We start from the raw sequence: 24,122 nt of genomic DNA, 5'->3' as shown, positions 1-24,122 counted from the left end.
AGTGAATCTACGAGTAGTTTTGCATGTGAGGGCATGTGACTAAAGTTGAGTAAACCCTTAACTAGACTGGCCACTGAACTTCTTAATGAAGTTCATAATGGCAAAAATAATCCAACTCTCACCTTTATGTCCAGATGTAGTATTTTCTTCTGGTGCAGATAATGTAAACCTTCAAGGATCTGACGCACAAATGAACGAATCTGCAAAAAAACAAATAGCGGCAATGACAGAAACCGTAAGGCAGCCTGTGGGAGATTTACACACAACACCCTGTACACTGCCGGGTACACCGTCAGCTTCACGCACTCTCCATTCATAAAGCACCCCGGAACCAGCCCCGGGTGTCTGAATGCCCTTACCTCCGATTCACAGACTGATGATTTTCGAGTCACTCTGTCGAGAAGCTCCTCCTGGGAACAGCTTCAGTCAGTCAAGGGAAACAATGTCCTCAACGCAGAGGTCTCTCGGCAATGTCACACTTTGACACATAGGAATGCCCCCCACGCATATGGTGTTAAGCAGCACCTGGGTACCCGTCCTGCGGCAGCGCATGGTTATTGTGTGATGCCCACCCTGCAGTGCCCTACAATGGAAAACGTTCTGGTCTCTTTTACCTCGAAATATGTCATATCCCAGTACTACCAAGTTACACGGCATGTCTTCCATTCACTAACAAGCCAACGAAGGGGAACCGCCACCAAAGGGTTTTGTCTCCATGTCAACCAATGGCCCATTCCACAGAACACTTCACTAGCTGCTATGGTTACAAGACCACTTTTCAAGCTCTGTACTAGATTCCTGTTTTATACATAATTGCCCCTTGGAGCTAAAACCCGGTGCAACCTCCTGTGAGTTTTATAACTTCCCCCAAGCAGGGCTTGGCGCTGAACACATTTCAATGGATACAGCTCCATGATGATAATCAGAGCACTTTTCTTCTCGAACACCTCGTGGAAGTAGGTGAACCTCTCGTGGTTGATCTGGGACAGGATGGCGCTTTCCCTGCGGGCGCTCTCCCTGGCCGCGCCGCGGCACGAGATGAATTTGGCAGCAAAGTCGCAGCCGCTGCTCTTCTCTATCACATGACGTACGTACGAGAAAGCGCCTCTGGCAATGAAGAAGTAAAAAGGTCAGTCTCTGCTGGTCTAATGCACATGTTCCAACTACACACGAAAAGGTTTGGGAGCCGTCCATGCCAGCGGCACCCTAAGATGCTGAACAGACTAACCTGTCCCCAAGACAAAAGGCGTTCTGCAAAGTGTTTCACACCTTTACATATTATATCTAACGTAAAAGAACGGCCATGTAAAGAAAAAAACATTACTGTCACTTTAAGAGAATACAAACACGGGAATAATCCCATTATTTACCTCCCAATCTCTTTGTGGATGTTGTAATAATCCGTGAGTCTCCGAACTTTCAATATACTTTTTTCATTGCCTGCAGAGCTGGCCCCGGCATCCTCTGTTCAAGAAAAAAGCAAAACAATACGGCGTCCAATCTGTTAAGAGGTCCTTAGAAATCTTAGAAATGCAATATGGAGCTCGAGAAATTCTGTAGGTGGCCCCCAGCATTGTTTTCCATGGAACCGTCCCGTATCTTACCGGCAAACACCTGCAGTTCTGCTTTGCAGGACAGCTCCCCGGCCAGGTTGCGCGCCGTGCAGGTATACACCCCGGAGTCGTCAGGCGAGGTGTTCAGGATCACAAGAGAACATTCGGCATCATCATATACGAAGCTGAAGTGTCCACTCTCAGCCAACAGCAACCCATCCTGAGAGAGAAACAGTTATTAACTCCAAGCACGTAATAATCAAACATATACATAATAATGTATACATTATATTCTATACATTATTATATTCTATACATAATAATGTATAGAATATAATGTATATAATATAATGTATAATGTATATAACATAATGTATATAATGTATAATGTATTTAATATAATGTATATAATATAATGTATAATGTATATAATATAATGTATATAATGTATAATGTATATAATATAATGTATAATGTATAGAATATAATGTATATAATATAATGTATAATGTATAGAATATAATGTATATAATGTATAATGTATTTAATATAATGTATATAATATAATGTATAATGTATATAATATAATGTATATAATGTATAATGTATTTAATATAATGTATATAATATAATGTATAATGTATATAATATAATGTATATAATGTATAATGTATATAATATAATGTATAATGTATATAATATAATGTATATAATATAATGTATAATGTATTTAATATATTGTATATAATATAATGTATAATGTATATAATATGATGTATATAATGTATAATGTATATAATATGATGTATATAATATAATGTATAATGTATATAATATAATGTATATAATGTATAATGTATATAATATAACGTATATAATATATAATGTATTTAATATAATGTATATAATATAATGTATAATGTATATAATATAATGTATATAATGTATAATGTATATAATATAATGTATATAATGTATAATGTATATAATATAATGTATGATGTATATAATATAATGTATGATGTATATAATATAATGTATATAATATAATGTATGATGTATATAATATAATGTATATAATATAATGTAAAGAATATGATGTATATAATATAATGTAAAGTATATAATGTATATATAATAATGTATAATGTATATAATATAATGTAAATTATATAATGTATATATAATAATGTATAATGTATATAATATAATGTATAATGTCTATAATATAATGTATGATGTATATAATATAATGTATATAATATAATGTATAATGTATATAATATAATGTAATGAATATAATGTATATATAATAATGTATAATGTATATAATATAATGTATAGAATATAATGTATGATGTATATAATATAATGTATATAATATAATGTATAATGTATATAATATAATGTATGATGTATATAATATAATGTATATAATATAATGTAAAGAATATAATGTATATATAATAATGTATAATGTATATAATATAATGTATAGAATATAATGTAAAATTAATGCAGGAAATGTGTATCTTGGATCCAGACACATTAACTGCATGGATCACGCACACCTTGCATGTAGATGATTTTGAGAGACGCGCACCTTATACCACATGATGTCTGGAACCGGCTTCCCTTCCACAACCACCACAAAGCGAGCTGTCTCCCCAACACCAATCTCGATGTCTTCCATGATGGAATCAAAGCGCGGCATTTCTGGAAGATGATGATAAGAAAGATCAAGCTAAATGAAGATAAACTCTAATTACCCTTTCTTATCATCCTAAAAAAAAGATTTAATATCTATGGGGGCACCAGGTACAACTCTAAACACTCTCAGTACCTGCCATCTCGATGCAAATGGTGCAGCGGTCAGATCCATACTGGTTTCTGGCTTCGAATATCAACTGGCCAAGGTCGGATTTTTTGGGGCTGTGGAGTGTGAGCGAGTGCTGATCATCGTCCGGCATACTCAACTCACACACGCCATCGACGGTGTTCAGGACGGTGCCAGCTCTAACGAGAAACGCGCGTAATCAGCATTTACGATAAAAAAAAACGTCTAAAATCACCACAACTTTCACAAGTGTAATAATATTTTTGCGAACGGGAAAACCCCCCCAGGTGGGTAAATGGGGGCACAATACATGAATACTCCGGCGGCCCTCTTTTGACAAGCAGTAACAGAGGATGGCATTGGGCCATATTCATAAATGGGGCGCTTACCTCTGCCACGTGACTCCGGCCTCCACGTGGTTGAGCGTGACCGTCACACACAGAGGCTGATTCTCCACCATGTAAAGGAGTTCAGGGCGATCTAGAATCAATGGCGCCTCTTGCAGGTAACGACCTGTAATGGCAGAATTATCACCGTCACAATTATCGAGATTCATTTGGCTGCCAAATGGGGCCAAAATTTCAGTTTATATATAAAGAAGTCGCAAACCATAAAAAAAACTATAATTACAGGAAATATTTATTTATATTTTATGATAAATGCGCTCGATTTCGTCCTCCTGAAATACCGACCTTTATCAATTAGCCCGACGCTCTGGCTGGGTGGAGAAGGCTTGCTGTGTGAGCTGGAGGAACACGTGACGACACGGAACATGTACAGGCGACCCTTGGTCAGGGATCTGATGCAATGGTTGGTATGTTTTAGGTTGGCGGCGATGACCGTCCACTGGGGCGAGCCGAGAACCTGCTGCTGGATGGTGTATGTGATCAGAGACTGGTCTGCAACGGGTGAACATTAAACCGGATTAAAGCAACGCAATGATACGTTAATCTGAATTCAACAGGATTACTCGACGGTCCAAAAAGACATCTAGGAAACAATCCATTTATGGGGATTTTCAAATGAAAAGACTGAATTTTCTATAAAAATTTAAAATAAATTGCATTAAAAAAATTATATTCATAAAACACACCACCAGCTGTTATTATCTACCTATGGCAGGATCCAGTCTTTTCGGTGGGTTCCATCTCAGCTTGACGATCCTTCCGGTCACAGAGGTAATGACAGGGGGTCCATCCGGTGGGGTAGGTACCAGATCTGGGTGGGAGTCAGCAATGAAATGTCAAATACACAAGTGTTCGGGTTGTGTTAATTGTCACGTTGAGCTGCTCAGGTCAACCTTTTTGTCTGTTCAATAATGAGATCTCCGCTGCCAACCTGACCATGGTTGACTTGTCTCGAATCGACTCGACTGCCGGCTCAGACCGGGTTGGCATGAAAACATCATCGAGGTGAATCAACAAAATCAACTTAAATCTTTTGGAGGAGGCATGTTGAACCCAGACCTTCTTTAAACTCAATAGGGTTGCCAAACCCAACAACCACCTCGACTTTCTCTCAGGATACTTCAACAGACTCAATGATCAACATGACACCTGAGTTACCTCTAACTTTATAAACTTAGGGAACAGACTTGTCAGGGAATTATAAGAAGCCAAAGGAAAATATTTCTGGTCCTTACCCGTAACGTAGAGGTGGGCGTAACAGGCTGCTTTTCCAACCTTGTTGGAAATTACGCTTTTGTAGACACCAGCGTGGGAATGACTGACGGAGGAGAACATCAGGCGATGAATGTCCTTATCTGAGAAGAAAAGAGTGGGTGAAAATACAAGGAAGCAAAATAATAAGAATAGTGTGAAGCATGCGCAGGTGAGATCCGCAAAATATCCGCCTTGACTCATAAACGCGCTCACGATCACCATTACTCCCTTCATGGCGTTGATAAGGGAACAGAGAATGAAATACAATATAAGAACTGCATTTATCAAGCATCTGTTTCATCTGACAGCGTCTATATCAGCACCAGGCTCACATTGAGTCATCCTGCGTTCCTCTGAGTTTTCGATCTTCTGTCCGTTGTGATACCAGGTGATGGTGGGATACGGCATGCCGGTGACTTGGCACTCCAGCTGCACCTCGCGGGACTCCACCACGTCCACGTCTTGCAAGGGGCGCAGGAAATCGGGCATCATAAGTCCCTCCACCTCACTCTCCTGCACCTCCGGCTCCTCCGGGATGGACGGCATCTTCTCCAGCTTAGAGCTTGTAGGAGGAGAAGAGAAGTTGTCGGAAAGCATTTATCAATTGCGCAACATTCCAAGCAAGAATGGGTATGCGATACATGAGCATACGTGGCTTCATGTGTACCATACGGTGTTCACATACACCGCGTGAGCTTAAACAACGGGCGCCCATGGCACGCAAACAGAAGTCAAAACCATTTCCTTGCACGCTCTAAACAGATGGCGTATTTGAAAGGAGATACATCCCAGGGTGCCATAAAAATGCCCCTTATGCCCCTTACATATGAGACGCGGTAGCCGGACGTGGCTCCTCTACATAGAGCTCCGCGGAGCACTCGGCCGTCCCATGCTGGTTGGTGGCAGTCACTGTGTATTGGCCCTCATCTTCCGTGGCCACGTGGCTGATAAGCAACATGTGATGACCCCCCTCTCTGAGGATACGGACCGTCTCGCTCTCTTGCACCGGGCGACCTGCATGTACAAAATGCATCAAAGGACACAAAGCTTAATGAAACAACAGCGGCAGACACCATGTCGGCAGGAAAGAGGTTTACAAACATAGTTTTTAGAAGATTTTAGCTTCTGGAGCAGTTAGTGCTGGTGGCAGCCTGTGGCAGAGCCAGCATTATCCAATCCATTTCATGTCTCTCATCACACCTCTTTACAAAGTCTAAGGGTTCGGCTCCCACTGTATACACAGTTTTAATACATATATTACAGTTACTTTTTGAATAATGTATGTTTTCATCGTATAGAACTGTTAAATATAGCATTTGGGAAATAAGACGGAAAAGCGATATTACTCACCGAAGTGAGACCACGTGACGACAGGCGGCGGAGTGCCACTGATTTTGCAGTCCAGCCTGGCACTGCGGCCTTCCACGGCATCGCGATCTGACATCTTCCGGGTGAAAAGAGGAGCCAACGAAGGGTGCACTGTGAGCATGGCGCTACACGTCAGCTCATCTGCCGAGGACAGAGCCAGCACGCAATTAAAAAAGGTATACGTAGAACCCTATAGATATAATGTATGCATCGCTCTAGGGGACTCGAGAGAAGTCGTTGACTCCATCGTTGGTTTCTGACATCACATTCTGGGACTGTAACAATGTACATCTATTTAATGTACATCTATTACCAGACAGTGAGGTCATAAATGGGCCAAAAATCACTAGTATATTTATGCATAAAAAGCAAAGCTTTAAACATTGTCTTATCATTAAAAATAATAATATGAATTAATTAAAAATAATAATAATTGTAGCAAACAGAGTAATTCCACTGGTCGATTTATGTTTAGAAAAGCTTGGAAAAGTTACCAAATTCTCTTGCACCCAGCTTCTAGTTTGATTTGAAACGTCGAATTTATTGCTTAATTATTGTAGATTTAATTACAATATGCCATTGTTTAGCGTTTATACAACTCAAGGCTTTTCAAAAATGGCCGTGCCCACCGGCGCCCCCCTGTGGCCTGTACAAGAACAGGCAGTGAGGGCATGGAGAACCTTAAGGTGTCAATAGGTACATAATACACAGATAGCTGTGTATAAAGATGGCGTATGCGTCCAACGTAACACAATTAGAATGTCAGCCTCGGTTATTAGAATGAGTTTGTATCCACACTCCAGGCTCTCCTCCTCTACGACATCCCTACCCTACTCAAAACTCAAACTTCATTCTGATGCCAACAGGCTGGACATATAAAAAGCATATAAAAAATATTAAGGGGGGGGGTGTAAGGTGACACAAAGGAGACGTAATGAATTACCTCTTGTGGTGCTCAGCTTGCAGGTATAGACCCCGCTGTCGTCCTCGTGCACGGAGTTCAGGAGAAGGATACACTGCTTCCCGTTGAAACGCATCTTACAGTCCAGCAGCGCCGGCTGCAGCAGCTTCCCGCGGACCATCCAGTCCACATCCAGATCGGCTGGCCCCGATACCACACACTCAAACACCGCCGCCTCGCCAGCGCTCACACTCACATCCTGCAAAGGGGCGATCACCTCCAGACCGGTACTGCCAGGGGGGGCTTCTCCCACACCACGCCAAGACACAACAAGGCACCACAGAGCGACACAATGACCGACAGAAAGACAACACAGAGAGAGGGAAGAGAAATGTTACAGAAATGAGAAAGAATGATAACATATGGAGGGAGGACATAAAACAAATGATGACGGAACAGCACACAGAAATTGGGTTAAAAAATATAGATTGAAGGTCCGTAAAACTGCCTATGCCATGATCGATGAAGCCCAAGATTCTAAATGGGCTTCGGAAATGGCTGGTAGTCATGCCCTGTGTAGTTTATTTTGTGTAGCCGTGTACAACATAGATCAAACCGCCAATCAAGATGAGATCTACATGAAAGTCTAGTCTCAAAACAATTATCTTCTAGAAATATTAGTTGAAGATTCCCCGTGAAAAGCGGCTCCGTAGATACGGTGTGGCAATTTAACGTTGATAAATGTAAAATAACGCACTTGGGATGTATAAATCCCAGGGCAGAATATAGCTTTGGGGACCCTGCTCTATTATTTTTATTGATTACCAGTTCCTGAGCGATAATCATGTTACTGTTACTCGTTACTCTTATTACGAGTGGGCATTACCAAAGACTGGAATCCCCAGATCTAAACCCAAAGTATCTTCCTATGATCTGAGTGTAATTGGCGATCCTGTTCTACCCTCCTTAACCATTACCGGCACTGGCAGGTTATGGCGATCAGTAAGCTGTACTCATCATTTGTCAAGAAATTCACTTAAATTCACTAAAAATATAATGATGGACCACAGATAGCCTGCAAAGTATGACAGTCGATAAGCCATAGGACTGTATATTTGCTCGTGAAATGAAAACGTGGACTATTACTATTACGACTTTGATGGAACAGCAACGTCATTCAACGGTCAACAATAATGGTAAAAGCAGGGAACGGGATTTAATGGGTTTATCTACAAAAGTAGGAACGTTCACGATGGTCGGCTTTAGAACTCACCAGCTCCACTATGCATTATACCGGCTCATCTAAGCTCTTCTTCTAAGAGAAGCCCAATTGGGTTGGCCTTCATAATTATTAATTGAAAGCTGTTGAGTCCAACGGAACCCCACAGATTCCAAAAGGAAGCAAATATACAGAGAAACCCCAATGTCAAGTGAGGTATGGAATGGACCAACTAAGATCTAAAGACCTTCGTTCATTATAGTTGTGTCTTTGATGAGGACATTCGGGTCTCCGACTCCGACACCGGCCAAGTTTATAATAAGTCAATGACTTCACTGACCGACACTTTAAGTATAACAAACAAATGGAATCAATTTATCTTGCCAAGAGAAAGGATGACGAGGAATATTCTGGACTAAATGACCTATTCTATGAGTTTAACGGACAATAACTAAATCTGATGACATCATGACATGATTCTGGCAATATGATGGTGTCACAGTCCACAACAAATAAACGGTAGACCGTCACAACTAGGAAACAATACACAGCGTAAAAAATAAACACATCAAAATATTCGAGCCGACAGCACGGTGACTCCAGTAATGGTGGAAAATACCCAAGGGGGGGGGAAACAAAACACACACATCTGTTCAAAAAGAAGATTTTATTGGGACTACAAAAAATAGTTGTTTTAAACAAAGTCTGCTCTATTGTGACCTGAACAAAAGGGGCGCAAATTAAGCAGAGAAACACACCAAATAAATCTTACCCCCCCCCCGACCGGATCTCAATCAGGTTACGAGGGCTTCTGTTTTCTATATTGGCTTTTAATGTAGTCAGTAAAAAAAATTTAGTAGAAACAAAGGAGAAATCTGTTCCCTGTTTGACCCATTTTATGATAATCTATAAAATATCTTAATCCCGACTCCTTGCCGTAAGGATGCATAGATCTGTCTTGCATTGATGAGGTCGGCTCTTGGTGGGTTGAGCGAGCCAACGTTCTACTGGGAATCCAAAGTTCTTTTGTTGATTTGCTCCAATAACCAATTTGACCGATTTGAAGAAAAAATATTTTTCCCGCACCGTTAGTTCCCTCCTTCATTTTTTTTTTTTTCTTATACGGGAAATTTAACGCAGCGTTGCAAACCGAGACCGCTCGCCATTATGGCGTGTTCTCCCCGTGCGATTATCCAGCAGACATATTGTGCTTTATACATAGCGTCACAAATAGTATTATCATATTGTGAAGGTGCCCTTTTTGGCCAAAAAGTTAATAATTTCATTATTTTACTTCTAAACACACACAAAAAAAGTACAGTGTACGCATCATGTGGTTGCGTATGTTCCTACGTTGTCTACTTTTAATTGTTGAACTAACGCGGCAACGTGACGCTCGCTTTGGGAATTTTTAAGGGTTAAATCTTCATTAAAGCCTCGTTAAGTCCCGCAAGAGCCATGTCTAATTCACGCCAATAGCAAGAAGAAAAAGGGGTTATGCATGAAGGGCAATTTCGGTCCTAGTTGGCAACACTGGTGCAATCACCATGGCAACAAATGATTATTCTTTGATTCGTTGATTGCATTAATTTTTCACACCTAAATCACAAATAGCTGGATTCAAACCTAAAATAACCACAAACCGGCAATTCCTACCAGTCTCGACAGATACATACAGACCCGATGCACGGAGATGGAGACTTCGGGGCCCCGTGGCGGCTCCCATCTAATACTCACGCATCTGATCGTGCCTCAGTACATCACAACACCGACACACGGCCGGATCCTACCGAATACGTGCTAAATTCACACAAATCCTGCGCGACCTGTCCCTACGCTGACATACATCGCATCATCTAACACCTAATTCATATACACATCAGAGGAGTACACCGACAGCACACACAGAGCCACATTCACATAAAATACTCTGATCCAACTAACGCTGCGGAACCCCCAACAACTCCAGCCAATTAAGGACCAAACCGCAACTTTGGGGACCCCCTGTATGGAGGGATATTAAACACCCCCCTGACTTCCCCCCCCCCCGGTGAATCGGGACCTTGGGAGGTAGACCTTAGGTCATTTAAACCCAGACAGCGGGGAATGAAATCAGGACGGCGGGATAGCAGTCTCGAATCTTTCTGCCCTACTTTTCGGTGGGATAGAGTGGCAAAATCGGGACAGTTGGGAGGTATGATGTCAGGCAGCTGTCTATTCTTGGTTTCTGTGAATTAGACAGGACTCTTGGAGAATTCTCCTACATCTATTGTAGGTTGGGATCAGTCTCCAAAAAACTCATCTCCAAACTGCTGATTTCCCCCAAAAGTTAGAAAAAAAAGGTCAATATTTCAGTTAACCCCCTAAAGTCTGCAATGCTGCTTTAAATGCCCACGTGGTTTATTGTATTCGCTTCGTACCCAACGTGTCTGTGAAAAAGAGCTTTTTGAAATATTCCTCTATTTTAAATTTTTTTAACCATTGCACATAGACAGGTGCGGGGCTCAGAGGCCAAATTGGCTGTGCTTGTGTGTATATAGAGCATGGCATCCGGCTGAGGGTAATGGGAGTTCAGCCCAACAACATAAATTCTGATTTATCGCTAAATAAAGCTCCCTGAAACTGTTGTATTTTTAGCGTTGGTTTTTTTTTTATTATTATTTTTATTTTGAGATAGCGGTCCTAGAGGTGCTGGTGCATTAGAGATATCAGTGCAAATAAAAGTGGTTACGGAAATACCAGCGGCTTCTTGTACCACTAATCGCAACTTTGGGGAGCGTATTTACTGCGGGGATGGACTTATAAAAGGGAAAAAAAATGGCCCAGGGTCTATGAATAGCGAGCCGCGCGTATTCGTCAATAGTAGCCAAGAGATTAAAAACCGATGACGTTTCCCATTTTAAGGGGAATTCTTCCGTTTCACGGCGTATCCGTGTGAAGTAATAGCGTGTTGTTATCATCGTGTTGACACACGTATGGATCAAAAAAGAGGTTTTATATTTCTTGGTTCTGGGGCGCACAGCCCCATATGCAAATTAGGTTCTCAATTGGTGAAGTCAACCAAGAAAACAACCCTTTTTACCCCCTTTTACCTCTCGAACCATACCTATCCAGGAATGGAGCTGCGCGTTCTCCTTACGCTTCCTCTCCCTTGTAACAACGTATCTTCTCTCCATTCCCCTCGGAGCCGTATGCCATATACATACACACAGCCCCGGGGTTATTGCCCAATGTTTGCCAACATACAATTTCCGTGATGTCCTGACAAATATAGCAGGACTTGTGATGAAAAACCAGGACTGCTTATCATTGGGTATTTTTTTGGCGGAAGAGGGGCCCTAACACTGATTCATAGAGGTTCCCTGAACTGGGGTATTGGGGTAAAAGCTGATGGACGGTGTGGTGCGTGACGCAGTAACGCTGAAGGAGAGAATTATGGCGGTAGTGTAGTGCAGTCCGTTAGCTCTCTCGGAGCCGCTCTCATTGACACGTGAAGCGCCCCCCCACGTTTTTTGTTCCTGTTCCGTCCTATTTGCAGGAGGGGGTCTCTCCCGCTCCTCCGCGTCTCCCCCCTTTTCAGATTGGCCAGGGCTGTTCTCTCTCCTCTTGCTCTGTTTTCTGGGACAGCGTGACGGCTCCTGTGTTAGTTTGTTAGTGACAGGAGATTATCTGACTCCCCCTGCATACAGATAGAAACTGCAGTCAGCGTGCGAGACAGCCATTCGCAGCACCGGGAACATACGCGACGGGGGGGATCAGCGAAGCCAAAGTGGGAACACAAGAGATGTCAGCCTTCAGGAAGCTTAATCTTATCAAAACACACCATTTACAATCAGCCGAGGGGCCGTATTTCCCATGATTCCATGACTTATAGATTATATTTTTCCTATTATTCAGACCTTGCATTAATATCTTCCTTGATTATGTCTCAATTATAAATGGCGCCAAGGGGTAACGCCGGAATTTTTGTGCATCTTACTAATTATTTGGGATTTATAACGCTGATATTTAAACATGGATTCCCCTTATTGTAGATTCGATAGGATGCAAAGATATTCATTTATTTACAGGATTTAAGGTATTTTAGAATATCCTGCTGTTTTTGTTTTCAGCTAGCTGGGGGAAGACATTTACCTTTGCACACTCCACTTCCTGAGAAATCTTACATAAGCTTTCCTGCTTTGAAAGTACGTGTGCAACAGGAATCTGCTTCCCCCACCTTAATTGAAAGTTATAATTTTTTTCTATAAATATATATATATATATATAGATTGCATTTTTTTTGTTTAGGGAAGGCTGACATATCCAGTGTACACAATGAAAGCTTATTAACATACAATTTAAGTTCCATACATTTTGTGTTTGTGCGCGCACATAGCATAGAAATATCATCAGTAAAACATTGCACAGCACCGAGCAACACATGCATAAGCAGAAACAACAGGACACAACAGGCGCAAACATAAAAAAAATCAATTTCACGTGCACAATTCAAAATTAGGGTTAATAAACAGTGATTATTACATGAAAGGGAGGAGAAATTGCAATTGTTAATTCAAGTTACAGTGATAATAGGACACGTGTCCCCGGGCACCTACCCACCTGGGCGGCCAGCCAGAAACGGGTGGACTACAACTCTCACAATCCTTAGCGTAGGATGACGGGAGATAATGATATAACCCGACAAAAAGCTAAGGGAATTGGGGATAGTGACGAAGGCATACGGCACGCCAACGCTAGGAATTTTAACCCTCTCAATGCCACATACACAATTATTTAGTGATTGATTGGCAATTGATTGCCAAGTTTAGAAATGTGATTGTTGAGTATTTTTAAAGGGAGATTAAAGGGAGAAACTGACGGAGATATACCGTTATTTAAATGGGGACAGGAGATACATTGTATCAAATTTAGTTATAATAAAATCCATTAATAGTGATTCCGTCCCAGAAATAAGATACCGAAGATAAAAGCAATCCGTACAAAACGAGCAAATGCGGTTTTTTAAAATATAATATCACGTTGAGAAATCTCCACCTTAATGTTGAAATCTCTGGCTGTCCAGGTGGGATATGGGTGTCCAGGGTGTAACAAAAAGGCAATTAGGAAAGCAATGAGGTTCAAAAATTCCATCAAAATTTACCCAAATATTGGATTTATTAAAAATAAATAAATAAATAAATAAATAAATAAATAAAAAAAATTTGGGTTTTGTGTTGGACCAAATGAAATATGTTGAAATAAAGACCCCGGCATTCATCGGCCTGCTGCATGGCAATTATCTCAAGACATTCGCAAAGGATCCAGATGCCTTTGGCTTATGTTCTGATACAAGACTTAAGGTCATGCGCGCCTCTCATTCTGCAACCATAAGGAACGCTTTCTCTGTTACAGGAAACATGGAATAAGCTGCAGTGCGGTGAGTCAAGTTTCAGCCGGGGGACGCGGAGCATCTAAAGTGCTGGACGAGTGGATCCAAACGTATCGTGTGCCCGGCACACATGCAGCGGCAGCCGGTGCCATGCGCGAACCAGGAAGGAACCAGCTTAAGGCGACATGCAGAAAAAAATCACGTGAAGAGGAGAGAGCGACGGAACGCGGCACTGTATCCGTTATTCAAGAGCCACGAGAAGAGAGGAGCTCTCTAGGTTACGAATACAATAAACATCATCAATAGATCCGGGAACATTGCCAATAACTCCGAGACGTAAAACTTTGGAATTGATGATTTAAAGATCTTTTTTTGAGTGGAATATGGTACTAAATTGTAGTATTTTAAAAAATATGACTTTGTCGTAAAACAGAAACTTTTTTTTCCAGGACATATTTTATTTATACCACTTAATGCAGCCATTATTATTATTATTATTAGTGATAAAATGAGCAGCGATCTTACGAGTGCCCTACTTATAGCTTTAACATATTGTCTCAGGCAGATGTAATGATTATTGATCTGGCCATGCCTCCCAGCAGAAGCGGTAGAGGGTAATACAGTGAGGGTATTAAACATGCATGGGATAGACATACGGCTCCTGAATCTAAGACGAGACCAACGACTGATTAAGGTTTGAGTCTTTACAGCAGGAGAAACGGGCGACTAGACGGGGGCCGAATGGGGCCGACCTGCCAACAGATTCTATGTTTCTATGTAAACCATAAAAAATAAAAACAGTGACATAATCAGAAAACTCCAAGAATCTCATCATAAGTGATTTTGACCATGACAGGTGCGCCATTAACATGACTATATTTAAGTTATACTCACAGGAACTCGCATGCCCTCACAAACAACTCACAGATCAGTGAATGTGCTGGGTGCTAGCATGTGAGGGAACCGTTTGGACTTGGATCTGGTCAGTTGAGATAACCATTAACCTGACCACTCAATGTCTTAGGCCCAATAATGTATGTTTTACAGTAAACACAGTATGGGTAATTGAGGAAGAATGTGGAAAAAAAACCAAATAGTAGGAAAGTTATCCAGTAGATCCAGGTAACTGATAAAGCAGCCGATTCCAAAAGAGAAATAAGAAAAGGGCCTTTACGTTGGATGTAAGGACATATACAGAGTTATCATTCTGCATAAAAGGTCATTCTGGTGCAAAGCTTGAAAAAGTGGCCTTATCACCAAAAGCAGTGAAGGGAATGCAGATTGGACAATTCCATTAGTTGCTATGGTGACAACTCCAACTTTGCACCGAGATCTCTTTTATACATATCCACGCAAAATAACGACTGTAATCAAAAGAAGGAATGGGAAAACACGGAAAGGAGAAAAATACAACACGAGGAGCTCGAAAACCTGGATTTCAACACAAATTTTTTAATCGATTTTTCTTCTTTAAGTAGCAGTAACCCTTTTGCTCGGTGCACGCTGTGCTATATGGAATTAACACTTCGTTCACATGTATCACATGACTTACCTCGCACTTCCAGCTTGGATTCACATTGCTTCGTTCCGTACTCGTTTATTGCTTTGCAGGTGTAGAACCCAGAATCTCGCTTCTCGGCCGCCGCGATGTGGAGCGAGAAATGCCCCCCGTCTCGCTCCGTTATCCGGTACCGTCCACCAGCTTTTATCTGCTGCCGGTTTTTCAGCCTGCAGAGGATTTCGTGTGCGAAAGTAACACAATATGAGAAAAAAAAGGTAAAAAAATATCTATTCCCTGTTCCATGGGCAGTGTGCTTAATGAAAGGAGCGGGAGCTTTGTCGAGCATGGAAAGTGCCCGAGACCACTCAGGAATGCTAGTGATGTCATTTAGTCAGCGACAACGGGCTGGTGGCCTCGCCGTGGATTTATAATGCCGGCAAATATGGACATGTAGGCTGTGAGCGGGCACTTACCAGTTGATGATGGGTTTAGGTTCTCCGAGGACCTGGACACCGAGCGTCACCTCCTGTCCCTCCAATACCAATTTGTCAGAGAGAGACACCTGCAACCATTAACATATCCAAGAATTCAGCGTCCGCTGACGTACGAGAGAACACGGGCCTTTTATAAGACAAGAAAAAGGGGGCTCGCTGGGGAGTAATTACACCCAAACCCACACAACGTTATGGACCGGGGCGTTTAACCCTATAAATTCCCATCTCAAAGAATATGCAGCTATCTACAGCTTCTCAATGGCCGACCTTGAACGAAGGGGGTGCTTTGAAGGTCACGGTGTGCTGAAGGGGTGCTTTGCCCATCATCTTGTGCTGGGGGGTTGCTGGTTCACTTAGATCTTCTTGGGGGCTCAAATACTCATCGTCAGAAGTTATCGGACTCACGACCTCACGAGGAGTCCCGCGGCGAGCCGGCGATTCTTTGGCAGGTGCTGTACAATCAGAAAATGAGGAGGCTGGGATGTTATTTAATTTTGGTTATTAAAAAAAATAATAAAAATAAATTAAAAATAAATGTAAAAAATTAAATAATAATTAAAAAAAATAAAAAATAAAAACAATAAGTAAAATAACAGGAGCTTTACGGAGATACAGTATCTGATACTGCATTTTTCCCCCCTGTTACTACTGGCAACAAAATAAGAAGGGGGGGGGACCGGTCTGTCTCGCTCTTAAAATAGATAGTCATGTAAAGTACGGGTCTCAGTTACAATGATACATGTTTTACGCATCTGGAAGGACTCAAAAGGAGGCGAGACGTGACAAAGATGTTTGAATATAGAAAGGGATTAGAGCGTCACTGGGACATTATATATTAAAGAAAAGGAGTTAATGCACAGAATGACTTTCCAACAGAGGGGGTAAGAAAGCTCAACAATGTGTGCCATAGAGATGCAACTTTTTAGGTAAGGAACGGTCAACTGAGACATTTGCAAGAAATGTGAACCATTCAGTCTCCGGTATCAACATGGGGGGGGTGATTGTCTAAATAAGCAGATCCTGAGCCTCTTGAAATATTAACCCTTTAATAGCCCATCGTGAAGATTCTATGTAGTGACTCGACAAATGTGTTACCCGAATGGCTCCATTCCTGGTCCTCATGGAGACCTTTACTTGTTTATTTAAAGACACACTTAATTGAGTTACCTGCATTCAAGCAGGGATATCAGCCATAACCTACTGGGAGCAAAAGCACCAACTGTGAGTCTTATATATGAACACAGCGAGGGTAGAATAGGAAAGAGCCAACTCTCGACTGTGTGACCCTGAGAATCTGCCCCTTCACCCTGAGGTTGGGGCAAGAAAGTCAAATGCTGAGTTCACCTGCAAACTCTCTCTGGTTAGTGAATACGCCTGCAGATAAATCAGGTGGCTCTGTTAGAGAAGCCTCTGTGGTTCCCGATTTACTCTACAGTGATAACCGAGCGAAGGACGAGAGACACAGTGTAGCAAATAGAATATTCTCCCCGACTCGCCTCGCCTGCTAAATCTCCTCCGTGGATTCTTACGCGTCGTATTTAAATTCCTGAAACTTTCGTTTACTTCTGATTGATTTCTAACAGATCTAGAAAACTACCTGGGATATCCGCAGACAGGAGATCCGGAACATTTAAAAGCCTTAAATATTAACAGAGTGCATGTGACCGTTAAACACATCACGTATGGACACAAAGCAGCCTATGGTGTAAGAACACGATACGGCATTCGCTAAATTACAGCGATATCGATCATCACGACGGCTCATGTACTGGAAAAGATATAAAAGCAATCGATTTCCCCGCAACGAACCAAACAAACTGAACGTAAGACGGTAACAATGTACAGAATATATGCATCACTTACATCATCTACTAGAAATAATCCCGCTCCTCTTCATTATTAATCCATCTATTACATCACAGCCTTTATGTCACGTTGGCCAAAGCACATGGAAGATAGTCCAACTTTTGCTGATGCCTAAAGGGGCCCCTGCCAGCGCCTGCCCCCCCCCCCCAGTCACCCTCCTCTCTACATACAAAGCTCTGGCAACTGTCCCAACTACCAAAAAAAGACCGTGCCTAAGCCTCGGCCGGAGTCTCGCAGAGACACGCTGAAAAAAACATACGTTACAGGACGGAAAGACAGACAGAGCAACTCACCGCTTCCGACCGAAGACCCCCAGATACATTCTCAATACTCTAGAACGAAAGAGACCCTCGAGTAAACCAAGAACGAGGGGAAGTTATCAAAAAAAAGGGTGCAAGTGGGGTGGGGGAGGGGTGGATGGAGAGGGGGTGCCAAGAGAGAGCGTCAAGGGACGAGAGCGGAAAATTAAGCAAGGGAAAGATGCTCATAAAAAGTAAAAAGTGTGGAGAGGGAAGGGAGAAGGGTGGAGAGACCAGTTATGACGAGGTCACCTCCAGTATAATCTGTTACTGTATTTAGACTCTCACCCTTCTGGCTCCCTCCCACGTACCCACTGCACTCACCAGCGAGAGAAAGCGAAGACAGAGGACAGGAGGAAACTGCGAGATCGGGGCAACGGGGGGGCAATACAACAGGGAACGGGGCAGCAGTCAGGAGCCACAACCTCATCCCTCAGACGCCTCCACTCATAAGACAAAACCGGCTTTGCCCTTTAGGACTTCCAGCTGATCACAATAAATACTATTCAAAGCGGCGGGACGGGCTCGGGTTTCCTTAACTGCTGCTTTACCAAAGCATCCAAATATACAGAATCCATACGAGAACGAGGGATGAAGTCATCAAGGTGCGGTACGGCCGAGGCACCCACATCCATAAAGACCATCGGCTCATGTCACCTAAACGCAGCCATTCCCTACCGCTCCCAATGAAACCATCTTCTTCCTCGCAAACCCCAATTGTTTGGGTCACTCCTTCATTTTATTATTGTGAAAGATACTAAATAAAACAATATTTTGTTAGAATTAATGACAAAATCTAATGGTAATTATAATAAATAATGACAGCCTGAAGTAATGCTTAAAGGAACAGTCTAGGCCCCAAGATTGTATTTTTATTATTTAATGCATATTGGAAGCCAAAGCATTTTACTGCACTTGGATGGGAACTCAGTTCTCATAGACAAGAACGGGCAGCGCTACTGAGCACGTGCAGGAAGTGTACAGACAAATGCTTCCTGCTTTCAGTAGAGGCAGCTCTGGGAGGGGCTAAATGAAAAAATCTTATTTTCTAAATCCATTAACTAAATAATGTCTGGACTGATTAACATGCAGGCAAATGCATCAGAGACCATGCCAACTATACTCCAATGTGCATTTAACAAGAAAATGAGGTCCAGAGTGCTCCTTTGATCAGATTGGAGGATGGCTTTAATGGGCACCTAAGGAGTTATACATCCTTGCCATGTACCTGAACCTTGCTGTATATGCGTGGACGCACACTACGATTTTATTCAAAGCATGGAGCGGCAGATTGGGCGAGTGCGTGGAGCTGGCGTTAGCGGTCACCGGCCCACAGGGCATTTGCCCAATGTGCCAGTCCAGCCTGCCACCTTAAATGAATGATTGGGCTTTTTCTGTGCCCCTATTCTTTTATTCTTTTTGCCCCTTCAGAAGTTTTTTTTTTTTCTGGCCGGAAGACGAGGTATCATTTGCCTCTATTCGATATACTCCTGCAAATGATGTGCATTATATTTCTAACAGCCTTTTGCAAATGTCCTGGTCCTGAGATAAATTTATGCAAATATTAGTTCACCCATATTAACCAAATATAATCATCAACCAATAAAGACCATTTACCAAAATAATCACCCTAGTCTATCAGCCCCATTTCGCGTCAGTTCACCTGGTTTGACGGTCAGCGCTCCACAGCTGCTGGCTTCTCCCACCTCATTGCGAGCGGTCACCGTATATATACCGGAATCAGAAGGCAGCGCCCACCGGATCAGCAATGTGTGTCTTTCTCCCTCGGTACGAATCTGATGGGTTGGACTGTTCTTCAGTAGGACGCGATCTTTCCTCCATATCACTGGGCAACCAGGTGAGACAAAAAAACCATTAGCGGCGCTCCAAATGAGCAACACTGACGCTCGCTGATAGGTGTTTAGATATAAAACATTGACCGAATATATACTTTAATTTCTGTGCTCTCCTTTATAATATAAAGTGTTCCATCCAGACAAACGTTCCGCTCTAGTAGGGAGAGTACATGATGGTGGAGATGTACTCGTAAGGTAGCCAAGAAGCTTAGTTCTCACCTTCTGGGGTGGGATTCGCAGAAATGACACATTTTAGCAGCACCTCCGAGCCGGCGTTAACCAACGCACTTTGTAGAGGGATCTCAAACACAGGAGCCTCCAGTGGATCTTCTCCGGCCGAGATGTAGGAATCATCCGACGATTCTGGAACGGTAGAAACGAATGGATCAGAAGAGAGAAAAAGGTCATTTTTTTTTTGTCTGGATACCCAAACTGATAAGCAAATCAAGAAAGAGGGACTGTAATAGCATTCGAATATAAATAAATATAGCGAAGAAAAAAAATGGAAGGTGAAAAAATGAGAAAATGAAGGGAAAGTCCGCCGAGGAAACATTAAAAATAGTTCCAAGTAAAGAGATACGTTATGGAGGAAGGGGGTTAGCGCTGAGAAGAATGAAGGGGAGATAAAAGAACACGGCAGAGGGGATAAGGAAACAGGAGAATGTGCGAGATGGAATTTGGCATCTGAGAAGGAGAAACAGAAGAAAGAAGATAAGAAATAGACAGATAGTAGAGAGAGACAGCACAAGAGGGGGGGGGCTTGTGTGTGAAAGACGGACATAGAAGACATGGATTCATGACTATGACTCCTAAATCCGAGACACGGCGAAACGGGCTTTTGCTTTGTAACACAAACCCCCCGGCTTTTGCAAGGAAATACACGGATAACCAAGTCATGTAGAGGGGACTTGAGTCAGATTCACCGAGCGGACAAACGATCACAAGATTATCTCAAGATTACGCTGGCAAAAAAGGGAAGCAGGTGCAAGAAACGAGGCTAAACTTGGATTTAACTTTTAAAGCTAACGAGACATATTCAGAATTCCATGTTATTCAGAACCTTTCTATTTGGATATGATGCCTGGCATTATACAAAACCGGGTCCTGTTATGTAGATCGTAGACAATATAGTCCATAGGCCAACATTCTAGAGTAAGGTGTAGTCACATAAGATTTCGAGACCTCAGAGGTCCCTTCTCACTTTACATCTAAAGAAGTGATGTCTTAATTCTTGAAAGCTCATGTGAGTCCACTCTTTCTTTGTTCCTCCACTGTCACTTATTAACCCCCCTGGTAAGAACGTACCTAGTTCTGGGGACATAGGTCTGTTCCGACGACTCTTTCCTTTGCTTTTGTTGTTTTTGTGCTTCTTGGTCTGTCCCTCGCCCTTTTCGTGTGGTGCTTGACTTTTGTCATTGCCCCCCGCAGGAGCAGCCCATGGGAGGAATTTCGTCTCACCACCCAAAGTTCTCTTTTCATGGCCAACCCCTCTCTGAGCTATTTCCATGGACTGGGGGGCATGCGTGCTGTTCGGCAGGGGCTCTCTTGAAGACTCCGGGACCTTCTTTAAATAAGAGTTTGTCTTACTTTCTTTTTGAAGAGGTACTTTTGGAGTTACTGGTTTGGGAGTGACAATTTTTTCTGTATGTGGCCTTTGTGATGTGAACCGGATTTCTGATTGTTTTATTATTTCCTCGTGGACAGCAGAGCCGTTTGATGGTTTCTCTGGGGTTTTGACTCCCGATGCTTGGTTGACTACTGCACAGCTTCGGACATGCGGCATTCGGGTGGTGACAAGAGTTGCTGGTTTCTTCTCCTCCACCATGAGCGGTTTTGTTTCTGGAAACACTTGTGTTGGAGAAGAGTATTTTACAACAGGCTGGGTAGATGCTGATCTCTGAGGGGATGGCGATCTATGGGTCAGATCCTGCGAAGACCGAATCAACTGTTGTTGGGAAACAGTCCTCTTGATTCGAGTCAACTCTTGCGAGAATCGGGTCTCAATATCACTTAGGCGTCCCGAGAAGGCTCCTCTATCATCAAGTGAAGCTGTTTTGTGTCTTAAAGATGGACATCTCAGGGTGTATCCTGCCACTTCTGATCTCACGCCATCTCTCAGATCATCCCTTAGCTCTTCACTGGATGAAGCCAGGCTACCAGCCAAGCCTTCAGCTCCAGTTTGATCAAAGGACCGCGTCTTCCGCAGAGGTAACCAAGATTGGACAGGGAAGGGGCTGTCTGTCTGATCCAGGCTTTTCCTCCTCTCTTCAAGACAGCGTAATCTTTCAAAGATTTTGGAACCTGAACGGACCAGTTTAGGAGACGCACGCAGAATGGAGACTCGTCCTGATGACTCACTTACTGGAGTAACAGGCCGGGAATCTTGACCACTGACTTGAGACCCGGCAGATGACTTTGGCCTCTTAACTTTCTCTTCAAACTCTTCTGCCACTGTATCCTGGTACTGGGAAGGCATCACGGCTTTCTTTCGTGGTGTCAGTGGAGTTGAAGGCCCACGGCCGGTAGACCCAGAGATGGAAGCTGGGCGCTGGCTGAGCCGTGGAGAAGGTGGAGGTAGGATAGGAGGCTTAGGATTCAAATGAGGTCTTGGTGAGTCTGGGATAGCGCCGTTGATACTGCCCCTACGCAGCCCTCCCTCTGGCAAAAAACTGCAAGCAAAAGCAGAGGGTAAGTACAGTTCCTGGGGGAGGCAACACCAACAACACATTATGGGTTAAAGCAACTTGAAAACCGGGTTAGCTAAAAACAGCAAGAAAGGATGGAGTCGTTAAATTGTGATGGGGTGACATGCAATCACGGCAAGCAGGAATCAGAGCAAACTTGAGAGCAAGGGGTCAGCCTAAAAATCAAAAATAAATAAAAAAAATTGAATAATGTGGGAGAAGATAAAACAGCCGGAGAAATTAAAAATGGCAGCTGGAAAGGACCAAACTTAGTGTGTTGGCTGTCAGATCTCGTAGAGCTGATAGAATCATATCACAAGATCATAAACACAGCCATGGATGAAGAACGCTATGAAGGGTCGACCCTCCAGCTGGAAACAAAAATATTTTAATTGATTTGGAATAAAATGGAAAATGAAGAACCCAAAAGAAAATGCTGGGGGGGGATGATCCTCGGGTTGCGGATGACGATGCCGTCCCGGAGGGCACTCCAGCTAATTTGGGTTACTTACACCCGGATGGCACAAGATCTGCCCCGGTAAAGGCTGAAGGCGCTGCTATAGAGGTCGCTGAACCCTGAAAGGCTGACCTCTGACCCCCAGACACTGCCAGGCAACTCGTTGCTGGATGCAGGGATGAGAGGCTCCACCCCTAGATGGCGAGCCACTCCCCCCTGAGTAGCGCCTTGCCTTGCGTTCCTTGCATCCCTTTCTACTACCGTCTGCTGGCTGCCTGACCAATCAGAGAGTTCGTCGGTCTGAGAAAGTCCGGTCAGAGTGCTGGGAGTGGTATGTAGGGAGCTGGCCTGCAGAGTGTCCGAGTCCCCTAGGAGAGAATACAAAGTAATTCATTGAGTTTTCCAAACCTACAAATCAGACAGACGAGTTCTAGCCGAGAATATAAATAAATTACAATGTAACACATTACAGAATCCAAAACAAAATAATTTCAAATAGATGAATATTATTATTATTAATAATAGATGTCAATGACTTTGTTTCTCATTTGTTCTTGGATTTCTGTTTAGAATGCTGTATCATTTGCTACTTTTTGATCCCTTTTAAACCTGATTATCAATTAAATTTGGTTAATTGGTTAATTTAGTCACTAAGGGGGCAATTACTTTTTTCACACAGGGGCAGGTAGGGTTGGAGAGCTTTTTACCTTCTATACATGAAATCATCATTTAAAAAACTGCATTTTGTGTTACCCGGGATATCTCAGTCCAATATTAAAATTAGTTGGATGATCTAAAACATTTAAATGTGACAAATATGCAAAAAAAAAAAAAAAAAAAAAAGGAATGTGAAGGGGGCAAATACATTTTCACAGCGCTGTATATACCCCCAACAAGTCTCCAAACCAGGACAACTGTGTTCAGGGGTGTGGTCAGAGGAGGATAGGGGCATGGCTAATGCTGGAAGTGGGTGGGGCTACCTGCCCACTTTTACTGCAAGAGCCACGTCGTAGCGCTCAGCTTCGGACCCCCGTGAGAGCTGCAATGGCAACATA

General features: G+C 42.7%; 2 protein-coding genes across 2 annotated transcripts in view; both read right to left on the bottom strand.

Moving 5' to 3' along the window:
- LOC149281248 (striated muscle-specific serine/threonine-protein kinase-like) overlaps positions 1–16,247 on the bottom strand; it is a 34,618-nt gene extending 18,371 nt beyond the window's left edge. Inside the window, exons 1-18 of the mRNA XM_089499463.1 lie at positions 16,173–16,247; positions 15,885–15,973; positions 15,463–15,638; positions 7,363–7,623; positions 6,402–6,560; positions 5,876–6,065; positions 5,384–5,613; positions 5,033–5,152; positions 4,504–4,608; positions 4,083–4,289; positions 3,780–3,903; positions 3,397–3,569; positions 3,157–3,269; positions 1,605–1,773; positions 1,371–1,464; positions 907–1,107; positions 360–420; positions 123–200 (exon numbers count right to left, since the gene is read on the bottom strand). Coding sequence (XP_089355589.1) covers positions 123–200; positions 360–420; positions 907–1,107; positions 1,371–1,464; positions 1,605–1,773; positions 3,157–3,269; positions 3,397–3,569; positions 3,780–3,903; positions 4,083–4,289; positions 4,504–4,608; positions 5,033–5,152; positions 5,384–5,613; positions 5,876–6,065; positions 6,402–6,560; positions 7,363–7,623; positions 15,463–15,638; positions 15,885–15,973; positions 16,173–16,232 — 2,610 coding nt within the window. The 5' untranslated portion in view covers positions 16,233–16,247. The remainder of the gene's footprint in view (positions 1–122; positions 201–359; positions 421–906; positions 1,108–1,370; positions 1,465–1,604; positions 1,774–3,156; positions 3,270–3,396; positions 3,570–3,779; positions 3,904–4,082; positions 4,290–4,503; positions 4,609–5,032; positions 5,153–5,383; positions 5,614–5,875; positions 6,066–6,401; positions 6,561–7,362; positions 7,624–15,462; positions 15,639–15,884; positions 15,974–16,172) is intronic.
- A 1,736-nt stretch (positions 16,248–17,983) lies between these two features.
- LOC149281247 (striated muscle-specific serine/threonine-protein kinase-like) lies at positions 17,984–24,121 on the bottom strand. Its single transcript, XM_089499461.1, has 5 exons — positions 24,052–24,121; positions 23,123–23,435; positions 21,232–22,595; positions 20,146–20,289; positions 17,984–18,015 (listed from the first exon to the last, which is right to left on the bottom strand). Exons 1-5 carry the CDS (start codon positions 24,119–24,121, stop codon positions 17,984–17,986), a joined length of 1,923 nt encoding a protein of 640 aa, XP_089355587.1.
- Position 24,122: the final 1 nt, after the last annotated feature.

Source organism: Sceloporus occidentalis, unplaced genomic scaffold (assembly GCF_023333645.1).
Source record: "Sceloporus occidentalis isolate IW3139 unplaced genomic scaffold, rSceOcc1.0.p SCAF_136, whole genome shotgun sequence".
NCBI classification, from domain to species: domain Eukaryota; kingdom Metazoa; phylum Chordata; class Lepidosauria; order Squamata; family Phrynosomatidae; genus Sceloporus; species Sceloporus occidentalis.
This window is presented reverse-complemented; position numbering and strand designations above follow the sequence as displayed.